Below are 14,333 nucleotides of genomic sequence, written 5' to 3' on the forward strand. Positions count from 1 at the left end.
GTACGTACAGTTAAAGTCAGAATCAATGCCCCCATGATGAAATCATACAAAATTCTTGATATTGCCATGGAAATTACCATAATAAAAGCAGTTCATTTTTGTAGTGCTTCCAAAAAACAAAGACAAAACCTCCAAAATGTTTGATTGACAGTTATTTTAAAACTGACAGGGCTAAAAATGATTATCCTTCATGACATGATTCATGACATTTGTAGCCTTTCTGAGTGGCCTTTCTGTCTTGCAACTGACAACAGCCACCCTCTGTAGTTCTTCACTAGATTGGAAAATGTCTCTCGAGGTGCAGGCTACCTCTTCCATGGCAAATTGTTCCAGTTCATCTAGATTGTATGAACATTGACCTTATCACCCATCACACATTGTCAATGGGATTGAGAAGTAGGATCCTTGAGAGGTACTCCACGACACATATTTTTGTGTCCTTCCACAGGTTTATGACCAACTAGCAGGTATACTTTGGGCCATTGTCTTGTCAAAAGATTCATTGGCAGTCTTAAGAATGACTTGCAACTGATTTCTTTAAATTAATTATTGTTCTGTCCTTATCTGTACTTATTAATAAAAATTGAAATGGCAAATGGTCTATGGTATTTTTGCCTCTTACTGATTACTCAAAGCACTTTACACTGGAGCCACATTCACTCCCTAATGTACAGATATACAATCAGGGGTCCCCAAAGTCGGTCCTCGAGGGCCGGCATCCTGCATGTTTTAGTTCTCTCCCTGGTGGCACCAACAACCTTTTCAGCATGTCAATGTTCTTCTTAGCCCTTCTAGCGAGCTATCGTTTGATTCAGATGCGTTAAACCAGGGAGAGAACTAAAACATGCAGGAGGCCGGCCCTTGAGGACCGACTTTGGGGACCCCTGGTTTACATGCACAGAGTTCCTTGATGGCATTGAAATGTATTCAGATTAAATAATACAAAGTTATTGTTTATATGGGCACATAAATGATTAGTCCCACTAATGGATCAGATTTTATTCAGAATAAAAACACCAGCATGCAGAGTTGCAATATTTCACCTGTCATTCAGTCTGTGCTGAATGTAAAAGCAAACAAATGCAGTTGTGTGGTCATTCTGTCTCCTGAGTGCCCAGAATTAAGTCATGCAGGCTCTAATAACGGCTGAGATGTTACTCACTCCCTAATTAAGCTACAGGCCAAGTAACACATGCTGTTGGTCAAGCAGCATTTCAGGATGAGAGACCAACAGACTGGTTTTGCTTCCCTCAAATAATGTCTAGCCACTGAAGACAGAAATATGTCACATTGACGTTGGGCTCACGTGTGCAGTCAGGTTAATTTGCCACAGTCAAACTGACATGATTGTTACATGTGTTTACATCAGAATAAACCACCCCTCTCATTCGGATTACAATTTAATTCCAATTGAACTGAATCTGATCAGAATATTTCGACTGGTGGATTTACATAACATGTTTTTATTCCGATTGGCCATTTATTCTGATTACTTGTGTCCATTTAAACGTGCCTACTGATACACAGATTGGTAAGCACCCTGAGGTTTAATACCTTGACCAGAAGCAGATTAGCATTTGGCAGGAAGAAGCTGGATATAGGGTCAAATTGGTTTGAAATGTTTTTTTCTCCATTAAATAAGTACATGGGTTCATTTTTTGAAAACTACATTTTGTTTTTACTCATGTTATCCTTGTCTTCAGACACAAACATATTTTTAGAAATAGCCTATATATTACATTTAATATCTTCTTAACTTCTCTGAAAAGCTATGTTATTTTCTTGACTTTGTTTAAAACCGTGGAGTAAGATTCAGATCAGATCTGTTCTAGCATGCTTGCAGTGTGTAAGCTGTATTTCCTCCACTGGCTGCTGATGCAGCTGCAGCCTATAAATAGGCCTGGCCCAGACAAACAGAGAGAGGAGGGCTTTGTTTAACTCCTGAATCCCATTCCTAATCTGACCCCAATAATAGGAGCAATTGTTATATTAGCAGTTTTGCTGGATTGCCAGGAAGGTTGAAAGTTACCTGCTGAGAGAACCAGCCATCTTTAAACACCTGGAGAAGCATGGCATCCTGTTTTGAGTCTCTTAAACGCCACCCTATTGTCAACTACCTGTCATGGTCCTTTCTTTTGCCTCACGACTATTCCCTTTGCCAACATCCACTCCCTGCCACAAAGCTGACAAGGAAAGGGTGGCTAATTCTCTGCTATTCACGCCTGCCTTTTGATATCTCCAGATGGCCAAGCACAGGGGAGGATTGGTGCCTGTATTCCTCATATGCATTACATGGGTTGAATTCAACAATGCAGTTGTAGCTAAGCTTTACTTCTCTAACAGTGCTTTTCTGCAATCAAAGAGCTTTCATCTCCCACTTGTACAGCCATTTTGGCACTGTTTCCGTCTCTTTTTTCACTCCCTCTTTTTCTCCTTTCCTGTGTTTTATTTTTCTTACTTAGAGCTTTTTACCGCAACCAGGTTCTCTTGGGGAGACATTCAATGATGTGCAGATTCTTTCAGATTTATTACACATAGGTTTATAGGTCAGTCTTCATTAAGAGGTAAAACCATTAAAAGATTAAAGGGGTATAGATGATGAGAAGATACTTTGCAGAAGAACTATCTGAGGCAAACTACATACATACATGCACACACACACACACACACAGTTATATATTATGGATGCTTTAGAAAACCAGTGTTTATATATTATATGTGAGCTGCCTAACAAAATATGCTCCACAATGCTCCTTGAATAATTACTGGTGATTTTGAGAAGGTTTCTGAAAGGATCACTGCTGTAAATTGAGTAATTGCACAAGTTTGGGTGGTTATCAAACAAAATTTTTCAAATACGTTTTGCTTGTTATGTTCCCTCTCAAAATAAAAAGACATTCTTTATTGGATTTTACATTGCTGATATATATTGAAACTGAAGAACATATTCACAAAAGTACTTGCGGGCCCTAAATGTGAACACATCTAAGATTTTTGTATACATATACTTATGAAAGCAGACACAAAGGTAGAATGGCACCTGAAATAGTTACACCACGCATAGGGCAGATTTGTGCAGTTATGCACCTTACTCATATTGTAATTAGGTTATATGCATGCACTTAAGGAAAGTTCACCTGTGTGTGTTTTAATTAATGTGACTTACAGCTAGACCAAAATGTTTGCCATTTTTTGAAGATGAGAGTGAGTTGTGTGATACATTTTCTAGGAAAAAAATACAAACCTCTGCAAACAACTGGTAGCAAATTTTGAAAAAAATTAGAAAAACAAAATTAACTGCTTCCCGGTTAGATTTATATAAAAAAAAGTACAGGGTTATTGCAGAAAGTACAATTCATTCTCTACTCTAATGAGATCTGTTTGTTATTTTTGCAGGCAATTATTCTAATCAAATAAATTATCTTAATTGTGCTTAAAATTATGTCTCCCTATTTTAATTACAGAATCAAAACCTTAAGACTTTGGAAGTGATGCTTCACATGTAGATATTAATAAACAGAGCACAGATAATTTAGCTGTATGAAGAAGATTTATGTGTACCAAACAGCAAAGGTGCACAGAGGAATTTCTGCCCACTTTGGAGAGGCTTAATACAGTAGAATGTATTTTGGTGCTCACAAGTACCGTATTTTTTGGGCTATCAGCCGCTACTTTCCCCCCACGCTTTGAACCATGCAGCTAGTAGCCCGGTGCGGCTTTTCTGTGGATTTTTCTTCAACCACCAGGGGGTTCTATTGCAGAAAGTGAATCATTGTTAGTCAAAATTGGAATTCAAAGAAGAAAGTGCTGATTTTCATTTAGAACAAGCACATGCTAGCAGCAGGCACGACGTAGAAATGTTTTTTAAACTCATATCCTCTCATCATGGAAACAACACGAAGAAGTTCATATGATGCAGCTTTTAAGTTGAAGGCTATTGATCTGGTGGTACAGGAGGAAAATAGAGCTTGTAAGCTCGGCATGCACTTAAACTCGGCGTGAACGAATCCATGGTTTGGCGTTGGAGACGGCTTTAATAGCATATTTATTAAGGATGCAGCCCTCGTCCTTGTGAAAAACCGAGAGCGGTGGAGATACCAGCGGCTTATATATGTACGTTTCCAGTTTTTTTTTTTTTGTTGTTGTTGTTTTTAACTTTATGGGGGCGGTTTATGGTGAGGTGCGCTCTATACTCCGGAAGTAGGTGTTTTGTCAAAGTTGTAATCATGCTAGAAATTTCATTTTTATTCTTCTATATTTGCAAAACAGTGATTTAGATTTTAGATTTGTGCAGAAAATGTTGAATCTGAACATTCAAAAACATTCCTTTGTTTGTAGTTCGCTAGTATATATGACTGTTTCTGGCTAAATGGAGCACAACTATAACCTGATTTTGTATTTTTGCCCCAGTACTGTACATTTTTACCTAGATCTGCTTTCTGAATCCAGCATAGAATAAAAACATCTAACATGGGCAAAACAGATGAAGAAATGTCAGAAAAACAGCTTTGTGAACACCTATGCTCCATGAGAATTCACTGTGGTTTTGACGAGATTTAAATTTACAGTTTAAATACAGTTTCACATCTCATGGACAATGCCAAAGAAGCAGGTTTGTTTTTCAGAGCAAAGCAGTTATAATAGATACCGTACTTTCAAAGAGAACAATCACTCACTCATATAAATACAATTTAGCTTTAACGCTTCATGTGGCAATGTATAGAAGGACTAATCCTAAAATGCTTTGACGTTGTTTACCTGCTTGGGGGATTTGATTGGATCAGAACGACAGCATCAAATAAGGAATCCCTGGCCCACCAACAATTTTCATCTTCAAAGCAGTCTTAGTGGCTCCATTAAAATCCTGTCACTAGTTTTCCTTTATGGATGTTGAAGCTTCTGAGGAGAGGAGAAATTATATTCATTCAAGTGCTAAGTGACGTAAGCACTCCTTTGAATATTAGAAAGGGCAGAAAAACTTCTCTCATCAGATACAATGCTTAAAAAAAGGAAGAGATGAGACCAGTGTTTTGAACATCCACCTCTGTAGAATCTCGTTACATGCCATTACATCTGTGGAACGCGGACTGCTTCAAGGTTTAACACATACAGAACACTGCACTGTGTCAGTCCTCATTATACTTTAGCCATGTCTCTGGACATAGACTGGTAGGGGGATGAGACACCTTCTCTGTGATGTTACCATATCAGCAGGGTTTTGATGTTTTACCTTAGTTACTATTAGAATGTGTGATATCAATGTGTCTGCTTCTAATATACAAAAGAAAGCAGAGTGGAAACTGGTCTGCAGGCTAAGGAATAAAAGTATTCATATGGTTTTTTATGGATACCTACAGCTCTGATAATGGGTTTTCTATTCTGCACAGGTCACAGATGGAGGTACAATCAAGCAGAAAATCTTCACCTATGATGCCATGTTTAATACAAATTACTCTCATATGGAGGACTACCGCAGGCGTGAAGATCTTGTATATCAATCAACCGTCCGGTGAGTCTCACTTTTAACGTAAATCAAGGAGTGTCTTTACTCAATTTCATCATTGTTTCTTATATATTTAAACATATCTGTGATACACGGATTACAAATGCACTGCTTCCCTTCTCATCATCTGCAGTCTGCCAGTCTACAATAACATGACAGTGGAGTTAGTGTATTACTGTACAAGACCAGAAACATTGTGTTTGGAGAAATAACAGTTCTAAAAGGTTTTGTTAAAATCTAGTCTGAATAGTGCTTTTTTCAACCAAAATAGAGAAATCTTATCCATCTTTAGCACATTAGTATTAAGATAAACACCTGCAACAGCTGTCTATTAAGTATTTGTGGTTTAATAGATAGATAGCATAAACTGACTGCAAGTAGAGGAGAAGTAGAAAAACAGAGAGCAGTAGGAGGAGTCATCTGTTGCTTCTTGGCATGATTACGTGTTCAGTGGATCCCAGGACTGCCTCCTTTAACCCAAGGGTTCAAAAATATGGCTGACAATCCATCTCCCCTCACACATAATTCTGGCTTTACTGTTGCTTTGGCTGTTGTGATTGGAAACCGCAGTAAGGGCAAGGAAAATTTGGCTTTTCATTTTAGCTACAACATTCAAACCTAGAATATGTTATAGTTTACATTCTTCTATAATGGTCCCACTTGAATCATTTCAACTTCATTAAACTTTTTTTCCCACTTTGATTCATCTTGTGTTTCTTACTTGCATTTTTTCTCCCTATCTTCTGTGTGGTTTGGCTGCCCGGCTGAAGATGATTTATCTGGACAATCCTACTGTCCCTTTGGGAGAGTAAGCAGCATTGAAACGGAATGGTGTACACACTTAGAAACATGGAAACATGACTGCACACACAAACAAATGACATCACATGGGTAGTAAAGTGAGAGAAAAATTTCAAAATATCAGCTGGATGCTACCTGCACCTGCATATTTATGGAGCCACAGGGTTTGAGTTATACACCCACAGAGAAGAAAAACAAAAAAAACAAGATGCACTCACAACAGGTATTTACTACATAAAATAAAGAATGTAGCTGTGTTTATTTGTACTACTATGTGTGTGGTTTTTTTTTTTTTTAAAAAACAGCCTCAAAGGTCCTGAGGGGATGGAATTAAATAAATTAATAAATACATAATTGAATCATTGAATGTATGAACTAAATAAATGTTTAATTAAATGTTTTAATCATTTATTCAATAGACAATTATTTATTTATTTAGTAAATATGTTGTTAAATCAATCAAAATAAAACTTATAATACCCGTTGCAGATAATTAAATAAATGTGTATTTAATTATTTCATGGTTTCCATTCCTGCATTGTCATCATGGTTTGACTTTTTTTCGGTCAAACTCACCCACCAAGTTGAAGGGCTATGGGCAGAGCTAACACTCATGTGTTGAACCACAATATATTCGGCAGCCTGAAGCAAATGTAAGCTTTGTGGCATTCACTCAAGTCTTTGACTTTTTACCACATAGTGTGGAGCATGACAATCTCTTGCTTCTGTGTTGTCTGCTAATTGTAGAATCTCTCCAACGAACTCACAGGAAAGCTCATTAAAAATCCTCCATTACAAGGGCTGCCATGATTTTCAAAGAATCAGGCCAAACTAGTGGAAAGGAATAACAGAATACTAATATTCTTTATTGTCTCACAGTAGGGAAATTCATGTCATGAAATTGTCAGGACATTGAGGCAGGTGAGTTCACGAAGAGAACCGACACAGATCGGTGTTATCCCTCACATAGTCCCGCCTTTTGACTTTGATGGGCGAGTTTGACAGTTAAAGTTATTTCATATGGACACTGCAGGAAAAGAAACCATGAAAAAATTTAATGCACATTTAATTATTGATCTGTATTAGCTATTAAAAGTTTGCATTTTAATTATTTAGTGGCATACTTAATAGATGAATAAATTATTTAAGCATTGAATTAAAAAAATATTTATTTTATGGTATATTTAATTAATGATTTAATGATGCAGTTATTAATAAAATTGTGTCCCTTTTGGCGCTCCATACATGCTGGCTTTCACTTTGACATCAATCTCCCATCTTTTTAGCATTACTTAGCATAACTTGAAGCAGCTGTGACTCAAGTGTAAATACAACAGATTAGTCCTTGTGAGAAAAAAAAGGGGGGGGGACATTTCTTGCTCGTAATTGTCTGAAGTCTAAAAGATGTCTGGTGTTCAAGTTCAAACAAGCAAGGGCTGTATTTGTAAAATATGAATATGGCACAGGCAGGGCAAGTGTCAGATTGAGATGGTTAGTTTGTTTAATGCAAATAGCATCCTTTTCCTTGTCTCTTAATAGCAATGAAACATGTCCATGTCCCTTTAATTATGTCCATGATATTTTATTCTTCTCATCTCCCAGTACTTGGGCAACAATGTTTTTCTTCCCTATTTTTTTTTCCCAAGAACACCAATTTTATAGCACAAATTTAATTTTTGTTTTAATTTAACACACCCATATTCAATGCAGATAAAATTTTTGCTTTATTCCATTTTTTTCACAATGTTTTGCTTAAGGACACTTATTATTTTAGTTCATTAGTATTGGAAGTTATTCAATTGTGTATATACATAAAAATTACATGTTTTTTTGTTTTGGAATTACAATTCCAAAACAAAATATTCTCACTCACTTTTATACTAGATTGGTCTATTCTGCTGAGATTTATCCACACTTGTTTTTTTTAGTGCTGTACTTTTCTGTTATAATTATTACAGAGCTGAGAAGCAAACAAACTGTATAAATTCAAAGCTGATTTTGCAATAGAGGGTGTTGTGTTTGACAATTGAGACAAGTTAATACCCTTTCTTGTTGAAAAGAACAAAATGTAATAAAAATGGTAATATTCTCAAAAGTAAATTATACACTGACTTTACTGTTTCATCTTTCTGAAAAAAGAAAGGCCTTATTTTTTTGATAGGCATCATAGTTATGGTTGCAGTGGATGTTTGTGCAGCTGGTGCTTTATAGATTGACGATGATTAAAAAAACACATGTTAACATGGGAAAATATCTACAATGACACCTCCTAATTCCTTTGAACGTATCTTTTTTTCCAGCTTAAACAGGCTTGTCTTGGTCTTTCACTAGTAGAAAGATTAAATATATTTGCATAATTATGTCTAAAAATTGTGTTTATTTTAGCATTTCTGGTTTGAATGTAATACAGACACATGGAGTTTTAAAATTGATAAAGGGTTGTATTTCTTTGTCTTTGAACCCTATTTGTAATTTCTAATAAATTTGAGTTATCCAGTTCTAATGTTGGCCACTTATATTTTAAAAAGAATGAAGTGACAATCAAGAGGACATGTACTCTTAAAAAAAAAAAAAATAAATCCCCCAAATTTTAGTAAAAGTAATTCTTAGTTTAGGAAGTAAATTGACAGAAGGAGCTCTTAACACTGGAGACCATTCTAAAGGAGGAAATTTTGGTCAGATTGGTTAAGCTGGGAGGCAGGGCAGGGTCTCCCTGAAGAACAGAGTGGTGATGAAGAGGTGGCACTTGAGTTGAGCAAAGTGTTTGGCAGCAAAAAGGAACCCTGAGCACCTGAGAAACAATAAAAGAGAGAGAGGAGAAAAACAAAACCAGAAAGAACAGGTTGGCCTGACAGTCTTTCTGCTTGCCTGTGTGCCAGATGCTCTGGCAAAGTGTGGTAAGAATGCCAGAGCTGATAAGGTGCTGACATTGATAAGTTAATGCAGAGCAGGCTTTCAAGCCACAGGAATCCCATGATACCTCACTCTAATTCAAGAATACGGTTGAGTTAGACCTGAAAAGCACAAATGGGCAAGGACAACTTTGAGCCATTCAGGACTAGTGTTTAAGTGATAGCAATTGAACATGATGAAAAAGAAGGTCTGCTCTTAATTAGACTGCTAAATACCAAAATGCTACCACATACACTAGTTATAATAACATCCAGTTAGGTAAAAGTAGGCAGTTATTGTATTGTTTATTAGATTTATCATTGTCACAATAAATTTCCATTAATGATGTTTAAGAAACAGAATTTTTTTGTATAGTTTGTGTTGTTAGTTTTACTATTTTCAGCACTTTTTGTTCACTGGGAGTATTAAAACATAACAATAAATTTGAAAACATGATTAATCAGTTTCTGTTTTGAAACTGATACTACTTAATGATACAAATCAAATTTCTTTATCCAACTGGTGTCCTAAAAATAGATTCCACAAATATTTGTGATTGTGACTGTATGGCTGCGACTGCCATACAAAAAGAAGTCATACATAGTTCTTATCGTGACTTTTATTGTTATTAAAATAGTATTGCAAAAAATTGTGACAAAACTTTAAGTCCATATCACCCATTCCTACAGTCAGGTTTTGTATACAGTAATCCCTCGTTTATCGCGGGGGTTACGTTCCGAAAATGACCCGCGATAAGTGAAATCCGCAAAATAGAAAACTTTTTTTTTTTTTTTTTACAATTAGCAACTATTACATGTACTGTATACAAATACAGTGACTCACGTGTAGGCCGTTTCACTGCTCTTCAGACTGGGCCGCTGCATCCTGACTGCGCTCTGCAGTGTTCTCTTCTGAAGCCCGCGGTGCAGGTGTGTTTGTTCGGGAGAAGAACATAGTGATAAGCAGCTGTTGTCACTCTTTTTTCTTCTTTGCAAAAATATCCTTGTACACCGACATGCCACCATCGATTACGTTGGAGAACTGTAATGAACGGCTCATCAAAGGGTCCCATTCCTCAGCTACTCGCTTAAGTTCAGTGCTGTTGTTTTATGTACACACATAACTGCACGAGACGACAAAATGATAGCACAATTCGTAGCATGTTTTGATACAAGAAGCGGGAGTGAGTTTTTAGCGAATCAGAATGCAGAGCACAATGCACCAAAAAAAAAAAAAAAAATGCATCATGAAAATCCGCGAAATAGCGAATCCGCGATAAGTGAACCGCGAAGTGACGAGGGATCACTGTAAACTAAGGAATACCTAAACTTTATTTATGTGTTGTGAAGGTCATTGAGTAAGTAATGCTAGAAATCCATGTTCGGTACTGTGATAAGTCAAGTATATAAACTCTGTGGTATAAATTTGGTGGTGTATACTTAGCATATATAGAGGAAACCGACAGAGCCCTTAGATATACTCTAAACACTGAGAAGCCTATTTTTTGTGCATTATTTCCTTTACCTGATTCTGTAATTCCTCAATCTTTTATTCATTTATCAGTAAGCTATGCTTTTTTTGGATTTGAATTTATGAATGCAATATACAAACGCATAACAAATATACCCAAAGCTTTGTTATGGAACAAAACCCAGAAAGATGAGCTTCATCAGCACATTGTAAGCAGTCAGCACTAAACCAATCACACTTCCTTTGGCATTCACCAAATCAGAGCATTATCCTCGTCATCCTATTTGATGCTTATTCCTTGAGGAAACATGGCTGATTACACACCTCCCTCTGCATCTAGTCCACTAGATAATTTGTCTCTGCTTTTCATCAAGTGCAGAGTGACTTGCCGTTGCCAGTCCTTGCCTATTCACTCAAAATGCTTGAGGCTAGCAACATTGTCTGACAATGTGCTTGTTAATTTGATGCAAAGTTTGACTGCATGAGGTATCAGAAGCTTCTTTGTCAAAACAGTTTTTTTGTCTGGTTCTCCATCAAGACTGTGTGATTTGTTTGCATTTGTAGGCAAGAGGAGTTCTTGAGGAAGGCCGGTATAACAGGAAAGAGCTTTTAGATGCATCTCCTTGAGGACAATCGATCTCTTTTTGCTTTTTTTTCCCCACCACACCTTCTTGTGGGCCCATTACCATTGATCACAACGGGGGATGGTTGCTTTTTAGTGTACACCTGAGGTGTGCTGCATTTAATCTTGTTTGAGGAACATTATTTTTTTTACACTACATACATTTTTTATTACTTTATTATATTTAATTTGTGTTGATATGAGATTTTTTTAGAATACTCTGGAGTGATTAGATTTTTTAAATGTTTTGTTTATTGTAAAACATCCATCAACGATTTATTTCTAAAATTTTGTAAGATCCAAACAAACAATACACGCTTATATATTAAATTCTGTTGAAACATTGTACCCAGAAAATATTTAAAAATAAAGTGAGGTCACTGAAGGTGGTAAATTTAGGGATAAAAGATCAGAAGGAATTGGGTGTTTTCCAGCAAACATGCTTTTCCTTGTTAAATATGAAGCCCAAATCTATATTGCAAAGCTGATGCTTCTGGGGAAATAAGAGCCATTATGATGGAAAATCTACTTCAAATAAAATGGTGTTGCCATTCTAATTGAGATTTCAAACATTAGCTCACTCATTAACTAACTAGCCATATTAACTAACTGCAGCAACAGAGTTTTAATACATTCAAAGTCCTGTGCTGTGTTTCTCTGAACAGATTCTCAGTGGACTGGCACCTCCGAAAACCTTGACATCAAAGATTAGAGCAGTGCTGAAAAATTAATTCCACCAGTCTTAATATTTAACAGAAATCTCAGTGTTAGGAGTGTAACTTTTCCTCTATTCCTACTCCTAATTCTGATGGACATGAGTTTCTGTCAAACAGGAAGGGACTACATAAGCATGCAACAACTAAAAAAACACTGGGTCTGGCCTACTGGCTCAAATCTTCATGCATTTTCCAGATTTACTTCCACACCTCAAATGATCTTATCCCTTTTTTTCCTGCTTTGAGCTTAGTTTGTTGCTGTTTTTGTGTGTTTTGATCTGAATCCACGAATGCAGCAATCATTGTGGATCACTAAACCACAGCTTTGTTTGTAAAAACAAAGCAACGGGCTACATCAGCATTTCCCAAGACAAAGCCAATTACCCTACCCCCAGCCACCAGCCCAGAGTCAGATTTACAGTGCTATTCTCATCCCTTTAGCTCTGTGGTTAAAAAAAATGCTTATTTTATTGTACCCTTATCCCTGACGGAAGTGCCTGTAGAGAAAAGTATTCTCTTTATCTTGAGATTTTGACCATTTTTTCTTCTATATTTAGCTTACTCAAACATTTATGTGTTATTTCAGTATTTATCAATGTGCTGCTTTGTGTTTTGGAGCTAGATAATTTAGTTTGTTTATATGATCTGTCCCCTTGTTATTTAGACATTTTCCCTTTTTTAAAGTTCCATCAAATTCTAAATAATACAAAAGCAAACTCATCATATGACAGTATGGAGTTTGGACTAAGTAATCAAGTACAAATCCATCTCAGCTAAAAAATACAAGTGTGCATCCAAATAACTATTTATCTCCAAGGTTTTTGGAAATAGTAATGGCTGGGCAAATTGTTTCTTTTCTGGTTCAACACAGTAATTGTGATGGACTACAGTCAACACTAAAACGTGCATTTTACTGAAATTGCTCTGATGGCTGTCGATACTGGAGAATCAGTAGTCCCAGTTTTGTCAGATTTTAACTGCAATTGATATGGACAACATCAGCACATTAATGATTAGGCTGCAAAATCTGGTGCTTCTTTAGAATGATTACATCTTTTGTTTTAACTTTGTGTGGAACTAGAATATTTGGTGAGAAACAAGGATTTTTGCAACATTGTCAAAGAACATATATTAAAAACTCAGCGGCGTATACATGTCAACAACAAATATAAACTTAATTAAAAATGAGGATGCAGAGTCCCACTTTCTTCCTTCCCATTATCACTTTCTGTGCTTGACAGCACAGGAATCATGGGGCTATTTTCTATATATCTCCATTTGTCTTCGTGTTGGTTCCCTAAACTTCAAACGTTAAAGACTGTATTTTTGACTGGAATTGATTAGTCAGGGAATTTTAGAAACAAAAAATCAAGGAAACAAATTGCATTTAGCTGTTCTGTCTGCTGTCAAGTATTTATATACTGTATTTGATTGTTTCTCAGTAATTACTTGAAACAACAGCTGAAAATGTGTTGTTTTTTTTTAACCATATGACAAATACGTCTGAGCCAAGAATGCTGGTGTTAAAACAATAATTAATAATCCTCATTCATGCTTTCATCTAATTTGATGACTGGAATGAACTGTTTTACTGCTCTTAACAAAAAGGCTGTTAAAATTCTCCAGAAATAAACTGCAGTAAAACATGAAGACACAAATATAACTCCTTTATTAAGGTCTGTACACTTGTTGCCAATTAGGTACAGAGTTCACTTTAAAATCGTTGCATGGACCTCTAGGAATTTGCTTCCTCAGGCTTATGATTAATTCGCTGACCTGTTAAAGCCTTTCTCATCAACTAGAAACCTCCAGTCAGCCATTTAAATATGATTTACAAATCCTTAGCACTGTTGTTAAACCAGTGGCGATCACTGTTTTCAAGCGGTCATGCACGTCTGGTATACCTTTCCCTATTTTTTCACTGCTTAAGATTGTCATTCAGAATAGCTTTTGGTTTAGTTTATTTACCTCATGCAGTACTTTTATGCTGTATGTCCTTCTTAAATTTAATATTTGTTTTAATGTTGATATTTTAGTGATAGTTTCTGTTAATTTACTGCGTCATTCACATCTTGTTGTAAAGCACTTCGTCATTTATATAGGTGCTGTATAACTAAAGTTTTCTTACTTACTTACAATGGGACCCTCGGGGAGACAGTGAGGATTTTGTTATGGCCATTAAAACAGTCTTCGTACACCATAATTCCCTTTGTTTATATGCCTGTTGTATGTAAATTTCATCTTCTACTCCAGTAAACTGATTGTAGTTTTGAAAAAGCCACTATTTGCTGCCACTTCAAGGTGCTGGAAACTGTGCAGCCATAAAGTG

General features: G+C 36.2%; 1 protein-coding gene across 2 annotated transcripts in view; it reads left to right on the top strand.

The window, feature by feature from the left end:
* Positions 1–14,333, top strand: part of igsf21a (immunoglobin superfamily, member 21a) — a 181,802-nt gene that overhangs the window by 94,639 nt on the left and 72,830 nt on the right. For both annotated transcript variants that reach the window (XM_044121503.1, XM_044121504.1), the window contains one exon: positions 5,388–5,509. In XM_044121503.1, coding sequence (XP_043977438.1) covers positions 5,388–5,509 — 122 coding nt within the window. The remainder of the gene's footprint in view (positions 1–5,387; positions 5,510–14,333) is intronic.

This window comes from Gambusia affinis, linkage group LG07, assembly GCF_019740435.1.
Source record: "Gambusia affinis linkage group LG07, SWU_Gaff_1.0, whole genome shotgun sequence".
Taxonomy (NCBI): Eukaryota; Metazoa; Chordata; class Actinopteri; order Cyprinodontiformes; family Poeciliidae; genus Gambusia; species Gambusia affinis.